Source organism: Leucoraja erinacea, chromosome 1 (assembly GCF_028641065.1).
Source record: "Leucoraja erinacea ecotype New England chromosome 1, Leri_hhj_1, whole genome shotgun sequence".
NCBI lineage: Eukaryota > Metazoa > Chordata > Chondrichthyes > Rajiformes > Rajidae > Leucoraja > Leucoraja erinaceus.
In genome coordinates this window covers 36247993-36268089 of record NC_073377.1, presented here as the reverse complement: position 1 = coordinate 36268089, position 20097 = coordinate 36247993, and the positions used below count along the sequence as shown (strand labels likewise).

General features: G+C 41.8%; 1 protein-coding gene across 1 annotated transcript in view; it reads right to left on the bottom strand.

Moving 5' to 3' along the window:
* LOC129695700 (talin-1-like) overlaps nucleotides 1–20097 on the bottom strand; it is a 232274-nt gene that overhangs the window by 14431 nt on the left and 197746 nt on the right. The window contains 11 exon segments of the mRNA XM_055632894.1: nucleotides 3130–3237; nucleotides 4196–4381; nucleotides 4838–4954; nucleotides 6060–6185; nucleotides 7663–7846; nucleotides 9508–9674; nucleotides 11184–11330; nucleotides 16494–16613; nucleotides 16700–16801; nucleotides 18450–18599; nucleotides 19745–19915. Of these exon segments, the coding sequence (XP_055488869.1) occupies nucleotides 3130–3237; nucleotides 4196–4381; nucleotides 4838–4954; nucleotides 6060–6185; nucleotides 7663–7846; nucleotides 9508–9674; nucleotides 11184–11330; nucleotides 16494–16613; nucleotides 16700–16801; nucleotides 18450–18599; nucleotides 19745–19915 (1578 nt within the window).

Below are 20097 nucleotides of genomic sequence, written 5' to 3'. Positions count from 1 at the left end.
CAGAATTAGGCCATTCGCCCCCAAAATATTAATTGACTTGGCCTCCACATGGTATTGAAACAAGGTGTCCAAATGCACTAAGATTCTTAGTGATATAATATCATTGGTATTTTACTGAAATAATTTGGGAGTAGTAGAGAAATCACACAATTGGACGTGCGGTACAAATTTCATTAGAAATCCAGTGCATGCAATTTGGTGATGGCCAAAACAAAACAAAACATGCCTGAAAAAGTTAAAAGTTCTCCACCAAAATCCAGTACATTTCAGGCCACATTTGCTGAAGGGAACACATGCATACACATGTCTCTCATTATTTGTGGAAAGAAGAGTTATGATTTTACAACTAAAATGATGTATTACCTCACAGAAATTATTACTTATAATCAGCTCATTTGAAGGTCAACTTGTTTTTGCCACACGGATCTCCTGACATCTTCAAAACATGCTCATAAAAGTGAGTCAAATCAACACAACTCATAATTCCAATTTTTTTTCACCGCTAAAATACATCAGCCTGGTGCTTGTATCTCATGTATCTGTTACATATCTGAAAGGACAATAACTTTTGGGAGAATTTATACTAAGTGGCGTCGTTGATACCCAAGAGCCAAGTTTGTTACTGATAATGTAACTGCCTGTCAAATTGTTCGGCACGGACTTGTAGGGCCGAGATGGCCTGTTTCCGTGCTGTAATTGTTATATGGTTATATGGTTATAATGTATAGCCCATTTCAGGCTTACTGAATTAATAGTTCAAAGTGGACATTTTAATTCTAAACTATTTGCTCAGATTATAGGAAATGATTTCATTCAAACCTAAGTTTTCAAAGGAAGATATTATACAAGGTCCCATTCTGCATAGCGCAAAACAATTGATAATGAATTGTTATCTTGGACTTTCATTTGGACTTTTCTATTCAGCTGCATTTTGTGTAATTTATTGCTACAGTTTAATCAATACGTAGGAGTTAAAACTTTACGGATCTGAGGGCCAAGCAGTCATTAGTTTTCAAAAGCAGTAAATTGTGTTCATGTTTGTGTATCCACAGAACCAGTTAAGGGCTGCAGAGGAACTTTGAATTTGCACATATTTGGCAGCATTGGAAGTTAATTGCTCTGCGGTACATCATGGCGTCAGCAACACAGGCAGTGGGAAAGATTCATTTCACAGCACTCCACATATTCTCTATATTTGGACAGATCCATGCACAACATTTCAGTGCAGCCAGACAACTTGTTCTGCTGTGACTCGAGATACTCACCGGCTACGAAATAAATTGAAGGAATGAAAATGAAAAGTGGGTGGGAAGAAAGGAGAAATGATTTAATGTTTATAACATGGCAAAGCAACAAAATGTCCTAGTAATGGAAAATTTGGAGATTTGACTGGCAAACATAGGACTATGTAGAGTAAGAGTATGAATGACCAATAGGTTTCTCAGTAATGCTAAACAGTACCATATGCAAAGACATTGGCATCTATATGGTCAATGCACCCTGAAGAAAAAATAATCATCTCTCTAACTAAAATGTACACAGGTAATCAAGTAGATTATCGGGTGGCATGGTGGTGTAGTGGTAGAGTTGCTACCTTACAGCGTTTGCAGTGCCAGAGATCCAGGTTCGATCCCAACTACGAGTGCTGTCTGCATACGGTTTGTACGTTCTCCCCGTGACCGCATGGGTTTTCTCCAAGATCGTCAGTTTCCTCCCACATGTGCCAATACAGGTGTCAGAGGTTATGGGGAGAAGACAGGAGAATGGGGTTAGGAGGGAGAGATAGATCAGCCACAATTGAATGGCGGAGTAGAGTTGAAGGGCCGAATGGCCTAATTCTACTCCTATTCCTTTTGACTTCCAAAGACGTGCACGTTTGTAAGTTAATTGGCTTGGTGGAAGTGTAAATTGTCCCTAGTTTATGTTGGATCGTGTTCATGTGCAGGGATCGCTGGTTGGTTTCTGTGCTGTATCCGGGCCTGTTTCCGCGCTATATCTCTAAAACTACAATAAAAAACTAATGATATTTATAGTTTCCAAATCCTCGCTTTCTCACAAACAAAAAGTCATCGATTTCACTCTACTACCCAGGGAACAGCAGTTTTAAAATATTTAACCAGCACTGCAGACAGGAAAGTAGAAATGGCCCCAGAGTTAATGGATCAGGGAGTAAGGAAATTCTTCAGCAATGGATCCTGTCTTCACAAAAACACGAGAAGACAACACTGGTGTCTATCAGCAGATGACACTCGAGTTCAATTGGGAAGCCTACGGCAGTAAAATAGTCCAAACTAACAAAGAAATGAATAGCTAGCCAAGGAAAGCAGTATGACCATAGGCAGAAATATCCAGCACTTTTTGATAGCAGGGAGAGCCAATTGTCAGAACAAGGAATGAAGGAGAAAACAAATCAAATACATAGAATCATGTAGTCCCACAGCACAGAAACAGCACCTCGGCCGAACTTACTCATGACCAACAGGTTGCCCTATGTAAGCTAGTCCCATTTGCACACGTGTGGCCCATGTCCCACTAAATCTAAACCTTTCCTATCCATAAACATAGCAATTTGTGTCAGTAAATTAAGGTTACGACATTGTAGATAATAGAGAGAATGATGTTATACTTGAGTGAGGGGGATGTCAGTTACGTGTAGAGATGGGAGAATATGGATCCTGCCAATGCTGCATTGTCGATGAAGACCTCAAAAACAATGAGGGTTTTTGATACAGAGAGAAACTTTCACCGTCAGGAATAGTGGTAACTGGAAGGTCCAGAAAAGACAGAAAATATCCTTCCAGGTGACGAGTTATGAAGCGAAGTACACTCTATGATAAAGTGAAGTAATTTCAGTAAAGCACAGATATATATTTTAAAAAGATGCATGATTGTAGGGAATAAAGAGAGAGGTGCAACTAAATGAAATGCTGTCAGAAATAAATAGAACGATAGTGGAAATTGACTCTTTGGCTCTAAGAAAGAAATCTTAAACAATGAACATCTGCTTGATTTAAACAATTTATTGTAAATTATACCAGTAAACAATTAACTACTATCGGAAAAATGTTCATTCTCACTCAGTAATATTTAAAATATTTAAACTACAACGCATTATTATTGGTTACTTACAATAAGTACATGTTCCAGCAGAGCCAGGTATCCCTCAGAACATTCTTTGCCAAAACGAAGGGCCCGGGTACGAACATCACTGGATACCTCTGGGTGATAAGCTGCTTGCTACAGGGACACAATGCGGTGAAGATCGTCACTTATCTCACCTTAGCCTTACAAGAACCCCTTGTTTTCAGAGCAACATTTCCTCGAAACTTAATTTTTACTTTCCGTTCCATTAAAAAAAAGACAAAAAATTGTTGTGTTGATATCATTCCATTATTGTTTGGTGGAGAGGAGGCAGTTCTAAGAATGACAAAGAACATATTTGCACTCTGTATCTTTCCCCTTTGCTCTATCTAATGTACTCGAATTTGACTTGACCATATTTATGTATGGCATATCTTATCTGTGTCGGATAGCGTGCAAAACAATGCTCTTCACTTTAACTTGGTACATGTGATAATAATAAACTTAAACCTAAACTAAAGCAAACTAATCTAAATAGCAAACTGCAGTTGTCATCAGTTTGAGAGGCATGGAATAAACTGGACTGCAGCACCATCGATGGAAAATTGCCAAAGTAAAAGGAAACTGTAGATGTGAAAAGGTGCTTTTTGTACTGGAGGAACATGTATAGTCCAATTCCTCAGAGATCAGTATTAAGACTATTGCGTTTTCAAAATAAAAAGTTGGTAACTGGGACTTGGGTGATCAGGGCATAGCTGCAGATGACAGGGTTTGAAATGCATTACCCAGGTCAGAGGCAGACTCAATTGTAGAATTCATAAGGGAGACAGATTGGTATAAAAAAAAAGATGAATTAATTTGTAGGACTGTGGGGAGGGAGTTTGCTCTTGCATATTGTTGGTACAATCCAGATAGGACAAATGATAGTCTCCAACACTGCAACCATTCTGTGGCTCATCTTGTAAAAAAAAAATCCTTGAAAGTTTTTGTAAAATAATGAATATATGATAACGAGAAAAGTCCTGACATTTCAGTTTGAGTTGCTGGCCACTTCTGTAAAACCAAAATGTACCCCCATGGAGTGAATAAATAACATTATTTAATAATTGAATACCTTACAAGAATGAAGCATCTCTGCTATAGCTTTCCGACTAAGGTTAGCAGTGGCAATAACATCTTCTTGCCGGCAGGAGTTTCCTGCTGCCACAGCTTTAGCTGTAGCGATAGTAATTCCTTTAGTCATACGGATAAATTCCTCTGGAGTTGATGTTTTAGGTGGTGGATCTGCTGAGCAAAATACCTAAAAGGGATAAAATAAAGGTTTTGTGAATGGAACAATTCCTGAATAGTCTAGTAACACATAGAACACAGTACAGCACAAGAACAGGCCTTTCAGCCCACAATGTCTGTGCTGAACATGATGCCGAGAACAATTCTTACCTGCCTGCACATAATCCATATCCCTCCATTCCCTGCATATGCATGTCCAAAAATGTCTTACATGCCACTATCATACCAGCCTCAACCACCAGCCCAGCAGCACATTCCAAATACCACCCTGTGTAAAAAAAACTTGTCCTGCAAATCTCCTTTAAGCTTGCCCCCTTACAGTTAAAATAAAATGTAAGTGATTTTCAATTCAACATGCGTAATGATCACAGAATGCACATTCAGAATTTGTTGTGGAATCATGATTTACTTCCAACAATAAGCTGAGCTGCTCTATCCTAAAGGTGATGCAATGATAATCACGTACTGCAAGTTCTTGGCGGATGTGCTCAATCGTAGCTTCCAGAGCTCTGGTGCCTCTGGTGGCTTCATCTTCTACAGCCTTTACAGTCTTCAAAAGCGAAGTCACGTTGGTCACCATCATCTAACAAGAACACACACTATGCATTAGTGGAAGAATTACATGATCAAGTTCATTCATCTTGATGAAAATGCAATTTTGAAATAAAGTCAACTCTCAGTTTAATTCAGTAACCTATGTTTGTTTACGTGGAATGGATTCCAATCCAAAAATAAAGCCGGGACACCTGTTAAATCAGCCATTTGGAGCCAAATAATATCATAAAGGTCACCTCAAACCCAACAAGAAATTGTTGATCTACCCATGGACATCGCCTTGAAATTAGCCCACAACATAAAGGGGAAATTCTTCACTTTTTTTAATGCAGAAAAAACTGCGAAGAGTAATATTTTGTAGATTATTATAGGAATTATCTGGGCTTGGTGGGGGAGGGGAAAAAATAGTTTGGTGGCTGGTGTCAAATAGGTGGAAGGAGATAAATAAAAATGTTGGCCAATGGAACCAAGTGGAGGGGGGAAGGAAAGACAAAGAGGAGGAAGGAAAAGACAAATATTGGAACCATATCAGGGAAGGATGATGGACATTTGGAGATATATGCAGATGAGGAGAGTGATGGGATAATGAATCTAGGTAATAACCATATAAACATATAACAATTACAGCACGGAAACAGGCCATCTCGAACCCAGGAGAGTGATGGGCAGTCCCATATACCTGCGCTCAGACCATAACCCTCCATTCCATTCCCGTCCATATAACTATCCAATTTATTTTTAAATGATAAAAACAAACCTGCCTCCACCACCTTCACTGGAAGCTCATTCCACACAGCCACCACTCTCTGAGTAATGGGGTTGGGGGGTGAAGAGGAGGAAGGGGTGATTGGAATGGTGATTGAAGGGAGAAAGGACCATGGTGGACTGATTGGAGTGGGCAAGGAAGGCAATAGAAAATTCAATGTTCATACCATGGAATGTAGGTTGCCCAAGTGAAACGGCACTGAATAAAGCAGGTCCGCGTAAAAACGGGAAGACAAGTTGAACTGGAAGCTTGGAATAGCTGTTGCAAACAAGAGCGCAGGTGCTCTGCAAAACGGTGACATAGTCTACGAGAATACTTAATGATGGTTTGTGAAATACAATGAACATCGATCTTATTCTGTATTTACCTTGGCAGCATTCTTGAGGTTATACATGGATGGATCATCTGAAGCTTTTCCTGATGCTCCTTTTGTGGCACTGATCAGGTTGGCCAAGGCCTTTGCTACATCTTTCACTGCATTGATTAATACAACCTGAACAAAGCAACATGGCAGGATGATTACAAAAATAAACTTTACTGTGCACCAGTTGATAATTGCTTATTTTCCGTTAAAAAAAAAACCATCGCTTGACTCTATGGAGTCATAGAATAAGCCAACAGGCCGACCATGACGTCGCCGAGCAGGTTGACATTTTGGGCTAGTTCCATTGGCCTGTATTAGTCCATAGCCCACTAAACCCTTCCTATCCATGCATCCAAATGTATTTTATGTCATAATTGTGTGTGCTTCCATAGCGTCCACTGGCAGTTTATTCTGGCATGGACTACCTTTTGAGGTAAAAAGGTTGCCCCTGATGTCCGTCTTAAATCTCTCCCCTCTGCCCTCTAGTTTTAGAATCCTCGAGTCGATTATAGCCAGTCGGGTTAAAATATTAAAGTTAATTTGAATATAGGAAGTACTTCAACAAACTCCAGAAAAACAAAAGTCGGCTTTTTAATGTCTTCTCCAATCAGGGTTTCACCTTGTGGGTTTACCTGGAACCAAGGTTTATAGTTTCAGAATAAGAATAAAGGGTCACCCATTTCAGAAAGATGAGGTTTGAGGAACTTTGGAATAATGTAGTCCACAATGTGGAGGTGGAGTCATCCCTTATGGAGAAGGAGACATAAAAACTCCAGGGGCCAAGCACTGAGAGGGCAGAGAAGTGGTGTTGAGGCTAGAATTGGCTTAGCCATGATATTATTAAATGGTGGAGCAGACTTGAGTATCAATTGGTCAACTCCTGGTCTTACCTTAGGCTAGCATGGAAAAAAATAAGTAGTCCAGAATCTAATTTCATCCGCACAAAACAAAAAATATAGGTACGTAATTGTTAATATATTGCCTGTATGAGTGGGAAAGTCAGTGGGAGTTGACGGGTTTAAATGATTAATTTTACCAATTAGATCATTGACAAAGCTAATGAACTTGCTCAATGATTACTGTGGAGGCACAATGACGACATGGACCACTTGTGATGAAGGTTCTCCTTCACCTCAAAGTTTGACCATCATTTTCACATGTATTCACTTTGCCCACTCCTTGTCAAATAATTAAACACATTGGTTTGACTCCAGTTGATTTTCCAGTTAGGGGAAAAGATTAGTTCCCCACTGGGGCTCAGGTTGAACAATATTGTCAATAACTTCCATTTATCTTTAAAGCAGCAGAACATTCCAAGGTGTTTCAGAGAAGCACAAAATATGACGCTGAACTAATTAGAACTGGCAATTATTCAGAACTTCCAATATATATGGAGTGGTGGGGGCAGTCTTGAAGGGACATAGTTCCTATTTTCTTAAGTGTTCATTTCAACATTTAATATTCATGAAAAATGACTGGTTGGTTGTCCAGTTTTAATAACAAGAAAACAAGAATAACAATAATTCACCAGTTGTAATCTCTCTTTAGAAGTAGGATAACAGAGCAGAGTAATGACAGGGATGAAACACACAGAAAACATTATGACCTGTGTTTCAGGATCATCTGAGCCCAAACTTGCAGCTCCCAGTTTCACCACATCCGCCAGTCGAGTGATGGTGAGAACCGAGGACTGTGCAGCATGCGCCAACTTCTCTTGACTTGCAGCGGCTCCCGATACAAGAAGCTTTGTGTCTTCCACCAGCGCTTTTGCAGTTTTCAATATGTTTTCCCTAAAGTGATTGAGAAAATAACCAACAATCATTTGGTTCTCTTTCAGATAAATGCATATACATGTAATTAAACAATTGCACCTAAGCACATTAAATAACCAGTGGGATTTAGAAACATAGAAAATAGGTGCAGGAGTAGGCCATTCGGCCCTTCAAGCCTGCACCGCCATTCAATATGATCATGGCTGATCATCCAACTCAGTATCCCGTACCGGCCTTCTCTCCATACCCCCTGATCCCCTTAGCCACAAGGGCCACATCTAACTCCCTCTTAAATATAGCCAATGAACTGGCCTCAACTACCCTCTGTGGCAGAGAGTTCCAGAGATTCACCACTCTCTGTGTGAAAAAAGTTCTCCTCATCTCGGTTTTAAAGGATTTCCCCTTATCCTTAAGCTGTGACCCCTTGTCCTGGACTTCCCCAACATCGGGAACAATCTTCCTGCATCTAGCCTGTCCAACCCCTTAAGAATTTTGTAAGTTTCTATAAGATCCCCTCTCAATCTCCTAAATTCCAGAGAGTATAAACCAAGTCTATCCAGTCTTTCTTCATAAGACAGTCCTGACATCCCAGGAATCAGTCTGGTGAACCTTCTTTGCACTCCCTCTATGGCAATAATGTCCTTCCTCAGATTTGGAGACCAAAACTGCACGCAATACTCCAGGTGTGGTCTCATCAAGACCCTGTACAACTGCAATCATTTGGTTCTCTTTCAGATAAATGCATATACATGTAATTAAACAATTGCACCCAAGCACATTAAATAACCAGGGGGATTTGTGAGACTTCAACAGGTAAAGATCAGGCCAACGTTTGTACCTCAAAAACCTCAATTTCTACAAGAAAATATATTTTTGATCATCCAGGAACCGTGGAAATATGGCCCAAAAATAAAATATTGCAGATGCTAGAAATCTGATAAAGTGAAGCATTAACTATTTCTCTCCCTACAGGTGCTGTCTGACAGTCTGAATATTGCCTTCATTATTTTTTTTGGTAAAGACTTTATTTTTGCTATAGTTGAGGAAAAACTGGAGATAGGTTGAATATTTATGATAAACTGCAAGGGTGATGAATCTGTGGAATTCATTGCCACAGACGGCTTGGTATTTTATAGGCAGAGATTGTCAAGTCGATTATTAAGAATATCAAAAGTTGTGGGGAAAAGGCAGGAGAATTGGGTTGAGAGGGAAAGATAGTTCAGCCATGATTGAATGCTTGAAGAGACTCGATGAGCAAATGTCCTAATTCTATTCCTATGACATATGAACTTGAATCTACACAGGTTAGTGACATTGGCTTTAGGCAGAACCACACCCAACTCGTATTCCCCATTCATCAGCTCCCTATTACGATCTCAAGAGAGGAATAGAATAGAGGAAATTAAAATTTGTTAGATTACTTTTAAGCCAACATTTGATCAATGGTCAGGTAGGGGTAACAGAGATCTCTGAGCCATCAGTTATAAGTGAATGGGCCGCCAAGCCTAAGAAAATAAGCATAATTTGCACTAACTTGCAGAATATTGGGTACTAAAAGATACTGGATTCAAAGTAAAGATATTATTGCACAAGTCAATCTGTAAATCTTTTCCATTGAATAAAGATACCACTGGCTATAAAGTTATACGGTACCAAAACTATCCGCTCTACAAGTTTACCTGTGGTCAGCAAAGGTCTCTTCATTTTCTCTGTTTAGTGTTCCTGCTGTAGCAAACATGATGGTTGTGTCCAAATCAGCAATGATGCCAGACACAGTGCTGGCTGCAGTAATGCAAGCTTGGGTTCCACGGTTACCGGCTTGCAAAGATGCCAACACATGGGAAATCTGGAAAAATAAGTTACAGTTTCTGAAATGGATTTGCAACTTGGATGAAAATAACATCCATTGGATTTCTCTTCCATCGTGGTTTGGCTAACAAATGTATTGTTACTTCTCAAACATCCAAGATAGTTGGTTTACCAACAGTTCTATTTGCTGATCAGTATCACAGTTTAGGATTCCATTTTCACAACAGGACTTGGAAAATCAGCATTTTATTTACAAGAACGATCTGAGTGAGAGTTGCTCTGGTCCAAGAGAATAAGGATGTGGTATTTAAAGTGTCTATGTCAAGTTATTAAACTGAGATTTCAAATAACGATAGATTGTGTTCCAAATTATAAACCATTTCAATAGACAATAGACATCATCCGCAACATGTAGCATGAGCTTGGTCATATAAATTTGTTGGTTATCAGCAAAGAATTTAAAAGTGCAAAGCTATTTTTTATCACCTGGGCCAAGATCAATTGTTTATTTTTATTTTGCAAGTAAAGCACACTTACATGTGTGTCTTTCTCATGCACATTAAAACTAATGCTACCCCAATTTTAATAATACAGCTTTCAAAATCCCCTTTTTTGTTTGCCTTTGGCACAATAAAGCAGCCTATAAATCAAATCAAACCAAGTACCACATTGCCTAATGCTAATGCAATCAGCTTTGAAAACAATGAAGACTGCCAAAACGCAAAACCTGGATCAGTTCACAATGATTTCCATTGCTATAATCTCAAGACTTGCCACAATGCTGGTTGATAGTTTAAGCTGCAGTTTAAAAAGATGTACAAAAACACTTTTTTAAAAGGATATTTGGATGAGGATAGGTGATTGTGAGTGGGATATTTGTTATACTGATTGTATTGGGAAGGGTGGTTATAGGGTGATGGGTTGTATATATGACTAAGAGATACTGTATAGTATATGAGGGTTTTTCTTCTCTTTTTTCTTTTTTTCTCTCTTTTTTTCGTATGGCTTTGTAAATATTTGATTAGTGTATAAATGTAAATAATTTGATGTACATATAGCTGCTAAATTTGTATAAGATCATTAAAAGCAGTTGAATAAGGGGTGGGAAATAATAAGCTTTGGCTTCTTCCTGCCCCTTTTCGGACACATACGATTTCATTTATTTATAGATATTGTTTATGACACTTTATAAATATTCTTGTTTTGTTTTATGTTTGCTGTTTCACATTTGCTTTTTATTCTTTTATTCTGTTCAAAATAAATAATTAAAAAAAAAAAAAAAAATTAAAAATGGCGAAATAGAATGAACATGGTTGGCCAAGGAGAGATGCACTTGGCAACTGTGATGAACTCTGGCAGTTGGAGACATTGAGACAGGAACTTTAACATTGTAAGGCACTTAATTAATAGTTACAGAATCTGCAACAGATTATTTATGTAGGTTAGTTGGAAATTGTTCAGTACTTTACTGAGCCAAACATCATGACAATTAGGAGTAAATGCATATGAAGCTCCATTTTGAAATGAAAAATAAAATGATCAGTACCTTTTCGGAAACTTTGCGAGCACAATCAATGAGCTCCCTCTTGGTAAAGGCATCGCTGGGGCTGCACTGGAGGGAACCAGCTTTAAGAACCAATGAGGCACAATTGTGACCCAGTTCCTGAACACGGCTCTTGATATGATTCCCAATCTAGAAGTGGATTTAAAACATATGCTAAAATTGGGAGAGCATTACGTATTCATTTCGCTAATCATAACATCATAACTATAATGACTACAAAACCTCAACATTTGAAACAGTAACCAAGGAGATCAGAAACCAAGTTCACACTACAATTGAAACTTTATCAAACATTTAAATATTTTAGTCACAAATTCTAAAAGGGTTGTAATCAGAAAGGTGTGAAAATCATATTGAAAAGTACTTGGTTTCGCCAAGCAGATTGAACAATTTGTAAGAGGATTCTGCCACTGAAAACAACACAGCCAATGATGCCTGCTGAAACTTGAATAATGATATCAAATATAACTTTTACCTCAAATAATCACTTTCAACCAATGCAGAACTTACAAAGGAATTGGTTTGCGTCTATTTTAGATATGCTAAATAATTGTTGTACGTGGCATAAACACCATATTGAATCTGAAATGCTTCATGCAAGTTACTACTTGACCAATTATACAACTGATGAGGTTTCACATTGAAATAATCGCCAGTCTAATCTATTCAGGGTAAAATTAAACCATGTGCCATTTATCACAAGCACTAAACCATCCAATTTCTAGTGAACTTTGGCATTTTTCTACTTTTCCACTTTGGAGAAATTCCATTGCTCATTAGAGAATTATGTGGGTGATGAAAAAGAAAGAAAGGGAGAAGAATGGGCCATGGTTTGGATACATTGCACCACAGCAGTCGATTGAACATGTATCATTTCTATTGCTTGTATGACATAACTATACAATTTGTCCATGACAACAGAGATCATAATGGAGATCAGAGCCTCTGAACCTCCTCCCCTGCGAGGAGAGGGCAATTGTCGTCTGGAAGCTGCTGCAGGAAGAAAATCCTGGTTCTTAATGGCAGCGCAGTGCCGGGACAGTCACAGCCCAGGCCCGGCGAAGAGGGCACCGCGTTCAGCGCACGGCGAGCAGCCGGAGCCGGGGTCCGAGACAGGCCCGACCTGGGTCAGGGGGCAGTGATGCTTGGAGCCGGGCAGCGGAGCCCGGAGCTGGGGGCAGCGGAGACCTGGAGCGTGGAGCATTGGAGACCCGGAGCTTGGAGCCGGGCAGCAGGCAGCGAGCGGGCGGTGGAGCTTGGGGCCAGGGCAAGAGGCAGCGGGGGAGCCGGTGCATCAGCCACAGGCAACCGGCAGGCAAAGATGGCGAATATTGCTCCTGGTCTTGGCCGGTCTAGAGTAAAGCCTGGGATCTACAAGATTGTTGACGGTAGGTTATTGTTGAGGACGAGCTACTTAACTTTCTTGCTGTAAAAATTAAGATATTAAGCCAGGATGAGATCGTCCTTTTGGCTGAAAACACCTTTGATTCTGAGTGGATAGAGTCCTCGAAGAAAGTTCTGTTTGAACTCTGCCCCACTATAAAGCGGAACATTTCCCTTAAAGGGGCACAGAAAGACGTCAACAATATAAAGAGTTGCCTTAAAGTAATGAATGAGTGTGGGGAGAATACTCCCAGATTTGTCTCTCATTACTTGGATGAACTGCCGCAGGTGACATTTATTAACATGGATGTCTCGAGCCTACTTGGGAGAATGGAGCAGCTGTACGTTGAGGTCTGCTCTATGGAGCACGTCATACAGCTACAGGCTGATGTAAGCAAAGATTTTCGTGCCATCACAGTGGAAATTGATCGCCGAGTGGTTGCATTGGAGCGCACCTTGATCACTACTCCAGTGTGTGCATTGGAGCGCACCACTGACCTGACTCGGGGCGGTGGTCCGGATGCGTCGGCGGCAATAGATGGAGCAATTGGCATGGCAGACACAGCGCTGGGAGCCTTTGGCTTGGTTGTCGGAGTGAGGGCTGCGGCAGAGGGCCTTGCATTAAACGTGGAGAGGGCAATGGCAACGGATAGTCCCAGTGGACTAACGTTGCCAGACTCTCCAATGTGATGTGGAAAAGTGTCGACATCACAGTCATACTCCAGAGAACACTGTTGGTAAGCCAAGAGTGTGCACTATTACCACCGGGCAGAGAAAGAAATCCAGTAACGCTGTGCCTATTATTGGTACCGGAGCTGCGGGCAACATTAAAATGATCAAGACTAAGCTTGTGAGTGGTTTTGCCTCCAAGTTTTCACCAGACCTAGATGCCGAGACTTTAATCAGGGTATCTAAAGTATGTTTTTTGTGTTTCTTTGTGTGTCTTGTGTGGGGGGTGGGTAAGGGGGAAACCGTTTTGGTCGCCTCCTCCATGGAGAGGCGACTTTTTCCAGGTCGCCTCCCCCGTGGCCTAACAACAAGGATCGGTGCGGCCTTTCCCGGAGAAGCGCCCGGGGCTTCAGTGGCGGGCGCAGCGTGGACTCTCGGCGTGGAGCGGGCGAGCCCTCGCTGGGGCTCACCGGAGGGGAGCGCTCCGTTTCGCTGGCCCGCGGCAGCCGGCAGCCTGAAGCCGCGGTCTGCAGCCTTTCAGCTGGTGCGGCGTCCACAGCCCGGGATCCCTCGTGGGGGACCCGGGAGAAGAAGGAGCTTCCACCGCCGGCCCGCAGCCAACTTCTACCACGGACCCGGCGTGGACTTACCATCACCCCTAGAGGGGAGCTTTGACCACCGGCCCTGCGGTCTGCAGTGCTTCTGGCTGCGGCGGGGACTTTAAATCTTCGACCGCCGGCCTGCGGCCTACACCAACTTAAAGCCGCGGTCTCCGGTGGGGAAAAGCCGATCCTGGACTGACTCTGGGGGAAATGAAGGAGGACTGGCCAAATTTTGTGCCTTCCACCACAGTGATGAATGCTGTGGTGGATGTTTGTGTTGAATTTTATTGTGTATTGTGTGTTCTTTAACATTGTACCGCTGCTGACAAATTCATTTCACTTGCACTTTATGTGCATGTGAGAACCCTCAGGAAGTGCAGCCGCTGCTGAGCCTTCTTGATGACCGCTGTCGTGTTGTCTGTCCAGGAGATATCAGCAGCGATATGGACGCCGAGAAACCGGAAGGTGTTGACCCTCTCCACACACTCGCCGTTGATGTGTAGGGGGGCTAAGTCGGTGCTGTGCCTCCTGAAGTCGACAATGAGCTCTTTTGTTTTCCTAGTGTTCAGAGCCAGATTGTTTTCTGAGCACCAGGTTGTCAACTTCAGGACTTCCTCTCTGTAGGCTGCCTCGTCTCCCTTTGAAATAAGTCCAACTACAGTAGTGTCGTCAGCAAATTTGACGATGCGGTTGTTGTTGTGGGCCGGACTACAGTCGTAGGTGTAGAGACAGTATAGGAGGGGGCTTAGCACACAGTCCTGTGGGGAGCCGGTACTCAACCTGCGAGTGGAGGAGAGGTGGGGGCCGAGTCTCACAGTCTGGGGCCGGTTGGTGAGGAAATCTTTTATCCAGGCACATGTGAGAGTGGGGAGGCCGAGAGTGACCAATTTATCAATTAGAATGTCCGGAATGATTGTGTTGAAAGCTGAGATATAATCCACAAAGAGCATCCGGACGTAGCTCTGCCCCTGCTCCAGATGGCTCAGCACAGAGTGGAGAGCTACGGTAATGACGTCTTCCGTGGATCTATTTTGGCGATAAGCGAATTGGTGGGGGTCGAAGTCTGGTGGTAGATAGTCCTTGATGTGCTGGAGGACCAACCTCTCGAAGCACTTCGTGATTACCGGAGTGTGGGCCACAGGACGGTAATCATTTAGGCTGGTGATGGGAGACTTCTTCGGCACTGGGACGATTGTGGCTGATTTTAGGCAGGACGGAATAACTGCCTGGTCCAGGGAGAGGTTGAAAATTCTGGTGAAGATGACAGTGAGCTGGTGGACACACGCTTTGAGCACCTTACCAGGTACTCTATCTGAGCCGGTAGCCTTCTTGGGGTTCACTGCCAGGAGCACCCGTCTGACATCGTGCTCCCTGACAGTGAGTGTAGTAGTACAGGAGCCAGGTGAGGGTGGGAACAGGGCTGCAGCAGGTGAGTGCTGCTGTGGTGATTTTTCGAAGTGGGAAAAGAAGCAATTTAGCTTTTCTGCCAGCGGCACACTCAGGTCTTCTGACTTTGTGGCACAGCCTCTGTAGTTGGTGATGTCTTGTATGCCCCGCCATACCTCCTGTGTATTATTGCTGGACAAGTGGGACTCTATGATCCTCTTATGGTCCGCCTTGGCTTTTTTAATACCACTTTTCAGATCGGCTCGAGCAGCCCTGTACAGAGCTCTGTCACCTGACCTGAAGGCAGCATCGCGGGCTCTGAGGAGTGTGCGGACCTGGCTGGACATCCAGGGTTTCTGGTTTGGGAAAACCCAAATGTTTTTTACATGACTTGAGAATTAAGGGACAGAAGTTTAGGGGTAACATGAGGGGGGACTTCTTTACTCAGAGAGTGGTGGCTGTGTGGAATGAGCTTCCAGTGCAGGTGGTGGAGGCAGGTTCGTTTTTATCATTTAAAAATAAATTGGATAGTTATATGGACGGGAAAGGAATGGAGGGTTATGGTCTGAACGCAGGTGTATGGGACTAGGGGAGAATACGTGTTCGGCACGGACTAGAAGGGTCGAGATGGCCTGTTTCCGTGCTGTAATGGTTATATGGTTATATGGTTAATTTTGTGCAATCAGGCAGCTTCGGGCATTTAATGAAGTATACCTTTATATTGTTATTTTTAACCATATTTTGGTGGTGGAAATAAATGCCTTTTATGTCATAAATGCCTTTTATGTGCCTTTTTGTAATTTTATTCTGCCTTTTTGCCTGTCTATTTCAGAGTTTTTTAGTGCCTAAACATCCTGGCTCTATCTATTATTATGAACATTAGTTCTCGTGGAATCCATGGTGAGCAAGCCCAATGGACACAGAGTAAATACTAGAGGGCATAGATTTAAGGTGAGAGGAAAAATATAGAGGGGTCCTGAATAGCAACAAGTTCATACCACAGTGTGATGGATATGTAGTGGTAGAGGCAGGTCCAATTATAATATTTGAAAGTAATTTAGATAGATACAGAGATAGAAAAGGTTTAGTAGAATTTTGGACACATTTAAGACTAATTCAAGTAGGCAACTTGGTTGGCATGGACAATTTGGTCTGAATGACTTGTTTCTATGCTGCGATACTATATGACAATCTTGTCAAACATAAATCCTGTTCCGATTGAACGAGTGAATTGTTGCCTTGAAAATGTTACCTCTTCATTTTCAGCTGTTATGGCTGCAGGACTGGCATCCTGTGCCAGTTGTCCATAGTCACTTGTGAGCTGATTAGCCAAAGTCCCCAGCTCGTCTGGGTTGGTGGTTGATTTAGTAACCTATGAAAATTACCAAAAGTGAGAACAGCATAATACAAACTCTGCAGTAATTTAAATGAGAATTGAATGAAGTCATTGGAACTCACCATTTCTTGAACTGTTACTGCAATAGCTTTGGCTGTCTTCACCATGGTGGTCTGGTAGTCAACAAATGATCCCTCTGGCTCCACTGGAGCATTTTCTTCAATCTACACATTTAATGCAAAAATACCTTAGGTCAGGCTATCTCTACACATTTCAACAAACTGCTGAATCAACACCTTTTACCTACAAAAGACACAAAGGGATGGAGTTCTCTCCAGACTTGCTGCCTGACCCGCTGAGTTACTCAACCACTTTGTGGTTTTTTTGGTAAACCAACATCTGCAGTTCCTTGTGTCTACCCATTACCCAAAATAGTGCTAATTCAAAAAAGTACCAAAACTAATGTAACTTATTCAAAATGAAACTGATAATGTGGAGAAGAATTTACAGTTTTTAGCAATTTAATTGATACTGAAGTACTGAACTATGCTCTTCAATACTGGGCATAAGGAGGCCACTCAATGCTTTCCATCTTTCAGTGATTAGGCCGAGTTGCTACCTTACTCTTAACCTTTGACCCGCACTGTTTTGGCAAGCAAATTCCCAAGAACGCAAGGATTATAGTTCATTAATTAATTTAGCATTATCAATTGGCACTAGATGAGAGTTCCAACTTCCATTATCCTTTGCCTATACATATTTCATAATAACTTCTGAAAGGCCCAGATCAATTTTACTTTATGACCCTAGATCTGGAAAATATTTTCCTAATCATTTTCAAACCTTTCTCATGGGTTTTGCAGAATTGTCAATATTTAGAGACAATCCCTAAATAGCTTTGAAGAAGTGCCAGAAGCACCTTCCTGAAACACGTCATAGAGTCGTACCGCATGGAAACAGGCCCTTCTGCCCAAATTGCCCATGCCGATCAACTACAGTAGTCCCACTTGCCTGTGTTTGTCCCATATCCCTCCAAACTTTGTCCCTGTGGTGAAGGTCATAAGGAGTAGAATTGGGCCATGCATCCCATCAAATCCACTCCGCCATTCAATCATGGCTGATCTATCTCTCCCTCCTAACCGCATTCTCCTGCCTTCTCCCCATATCCTCCGACACCTGTACTAATCAAGAATCTATCTATCTCTGCCTTAAAAATATCCACTGACTTGGCCTCCACATACCTCTGTGGCAAAGAATTCCACAGGTTCACCACCCTTTGACTAAAGAAATTTCTCCTCATCTTCCTAAAAAAACATCCTTTAAATCTGAGGCTATGACCTCGAGTCCTAGACTCTCCCACTAGTGGAAACATCCTCTTCTCATCCACTTTACAACAATACAACAATACAATACAACGGTTTATTTGTCACATTGCACAAAAAGTGCAAGTGAAATGATATGTCAGCAGCGATACAATGATAAAGGGCACACACAAAAACACAATAAAATTTTAACATAAACATCCACCACAGCATTCATCACTGTGGTGGAAGGCACACAATTTGGCCAGTCCTCCTCCATTTTCCCCCGTGGTCGGGACCTCAACCCTCCGCAGCAGTCGCTGCGGGCGTCCAGATGGTAAGGACAAGGTACAAGTCCAGGTAAGTCCAGAGTCGGCTCATCCCCACTTTACCCAAGCCTTTCATTATCCTGCATGTTTCAATGAGGTCCCCCCCTCATTCTTTTAAACTCCAGCGAGTACAGGCCCAGTGCCAACAAACGCTCATCATAGGTTAATCTACTCATTCCAGGTGTGGAGGCTGGAGCTGCTCAGTGCTTTGAGAGTAATCTAACCAGGGCCATGGCTCTCACCTTGTTAATGGCCTGGTTGATGGAGTCCACCATCCCACTCACAACACCGGCGGCACTGGCTGCATCACTCAGTGTTCCTGACAGATCCTCCACAGCTTCCTTCATCATTTGCACAGACTCATCCAACGCCTCGTGTGTTTGAGCTGCTTGCTAGAAAATAAAATTGATGCAAATTAGTGTCACATCTAAGTCCATTGTAATAGTTTCTTATTCATTATTCATAAATATCATCATGGGTTTACAAACTACTTCCTGATTTTATTCCCGAGTTCTCTTTTTTTTTTAATATACTTTCATGCTCTGGATTTTCCAAAGGAGAAAATAATTTCCTTATAAATAATTTACAACAAGGATAAGGATAAAGGGGAAATCCTTTAGGACCAAGATGAGAAAAACATTTTTCACACAGAGAGTGGTGAGTCTCTGGAATTCTCTGCCACAGAGGGTAGTTGAGGCCAGTTCATTGGTTATATTTAAGAGGGAGTTAGATGTGGCCCTTGTGGCTAAGGGGATCAGGGGGTATGGAGAGAAGGCAGGTACGGGATACTGAGTTGGATGATCAGCCATGATCATATTAAATGGCGGTGCAGGCTCGAAGGGCCGAATGGCCTCTACTCCTGCACCTATTTTCTATGTTTCTAACAATGAAACCCCTTTTATAATTTTGAAGGTCTCATTCTGGCTTTCTTAAATCTTTTAAACTCAAGGAATACAAACCATGTCTGTGCAATCCACACAAGTTAAAGAGTCAACAGCAATCTGGTTAATCTGTAGTGTTTCCCCTCAAAGGCCAGTATTGATTTCTAGTGGCACAGTGTGCCAATCCATACAGGATCTGACTAAGCCTCAATGCATCTGAAGCACCATTTCTGAAGAAAGATCCACCTAGACTAACATTTCATTTGGACCTATTGCATCTGTGGATGAGCTCTTAATAATTGCTGTAAATGGCCACACAGGAGTAAATGTGTGTTATGGGTCTCATGCTAACTGTAAGGTGCTCAGTTTCTGAAATGTGCTTGCTGAGACACTGAAGTGAAGGGATACAATTAGGAGCATTTGGCACTAGTGACATTTAACAAATCTTTAATGCATTACAGAACAAGCTTATTAGAATTGATTTGGTGTTTTACATTCTGAAACGACTATTTAAATGCACATTGTATATTCTCATGAACTTCAAGAGCCTCCACTATCCTTTGCGTTGCTCCTTAGACTGCAAGGACTGCATGCACTAAGAATGTATCGACAAATATGGCCAAAGGCCTCAACAAATCCCTGAGTGTTTTGTTTACCTTTGGATTGCCGCCCGCCTCCTTTGCTGTGTACAGCATCTGAAGTGCGGATTCTGCCAGGGTCTTGGTCTGATCCAATATATTCATCTGTTGCTGATGATTAATTGCCTTTGATGCCGCCCCAATGGAAGCCATGGTAAGTGGCTCAAAGTAACTTACCATCTGAGACACCTGGAAAACACACACACCAACCATGAATCTGAAATGATCCTAATTCACTTAGGTAATCGTAGTTATCACATAATTAAACAATTGTTTTGTGGAGAAGGCAATGTTCATTTAAACGTGTACTTCTTAAATTAATTCTGTGATTCAAAGACCATGTCAAACATATTGACAACATTTAAGTGAGC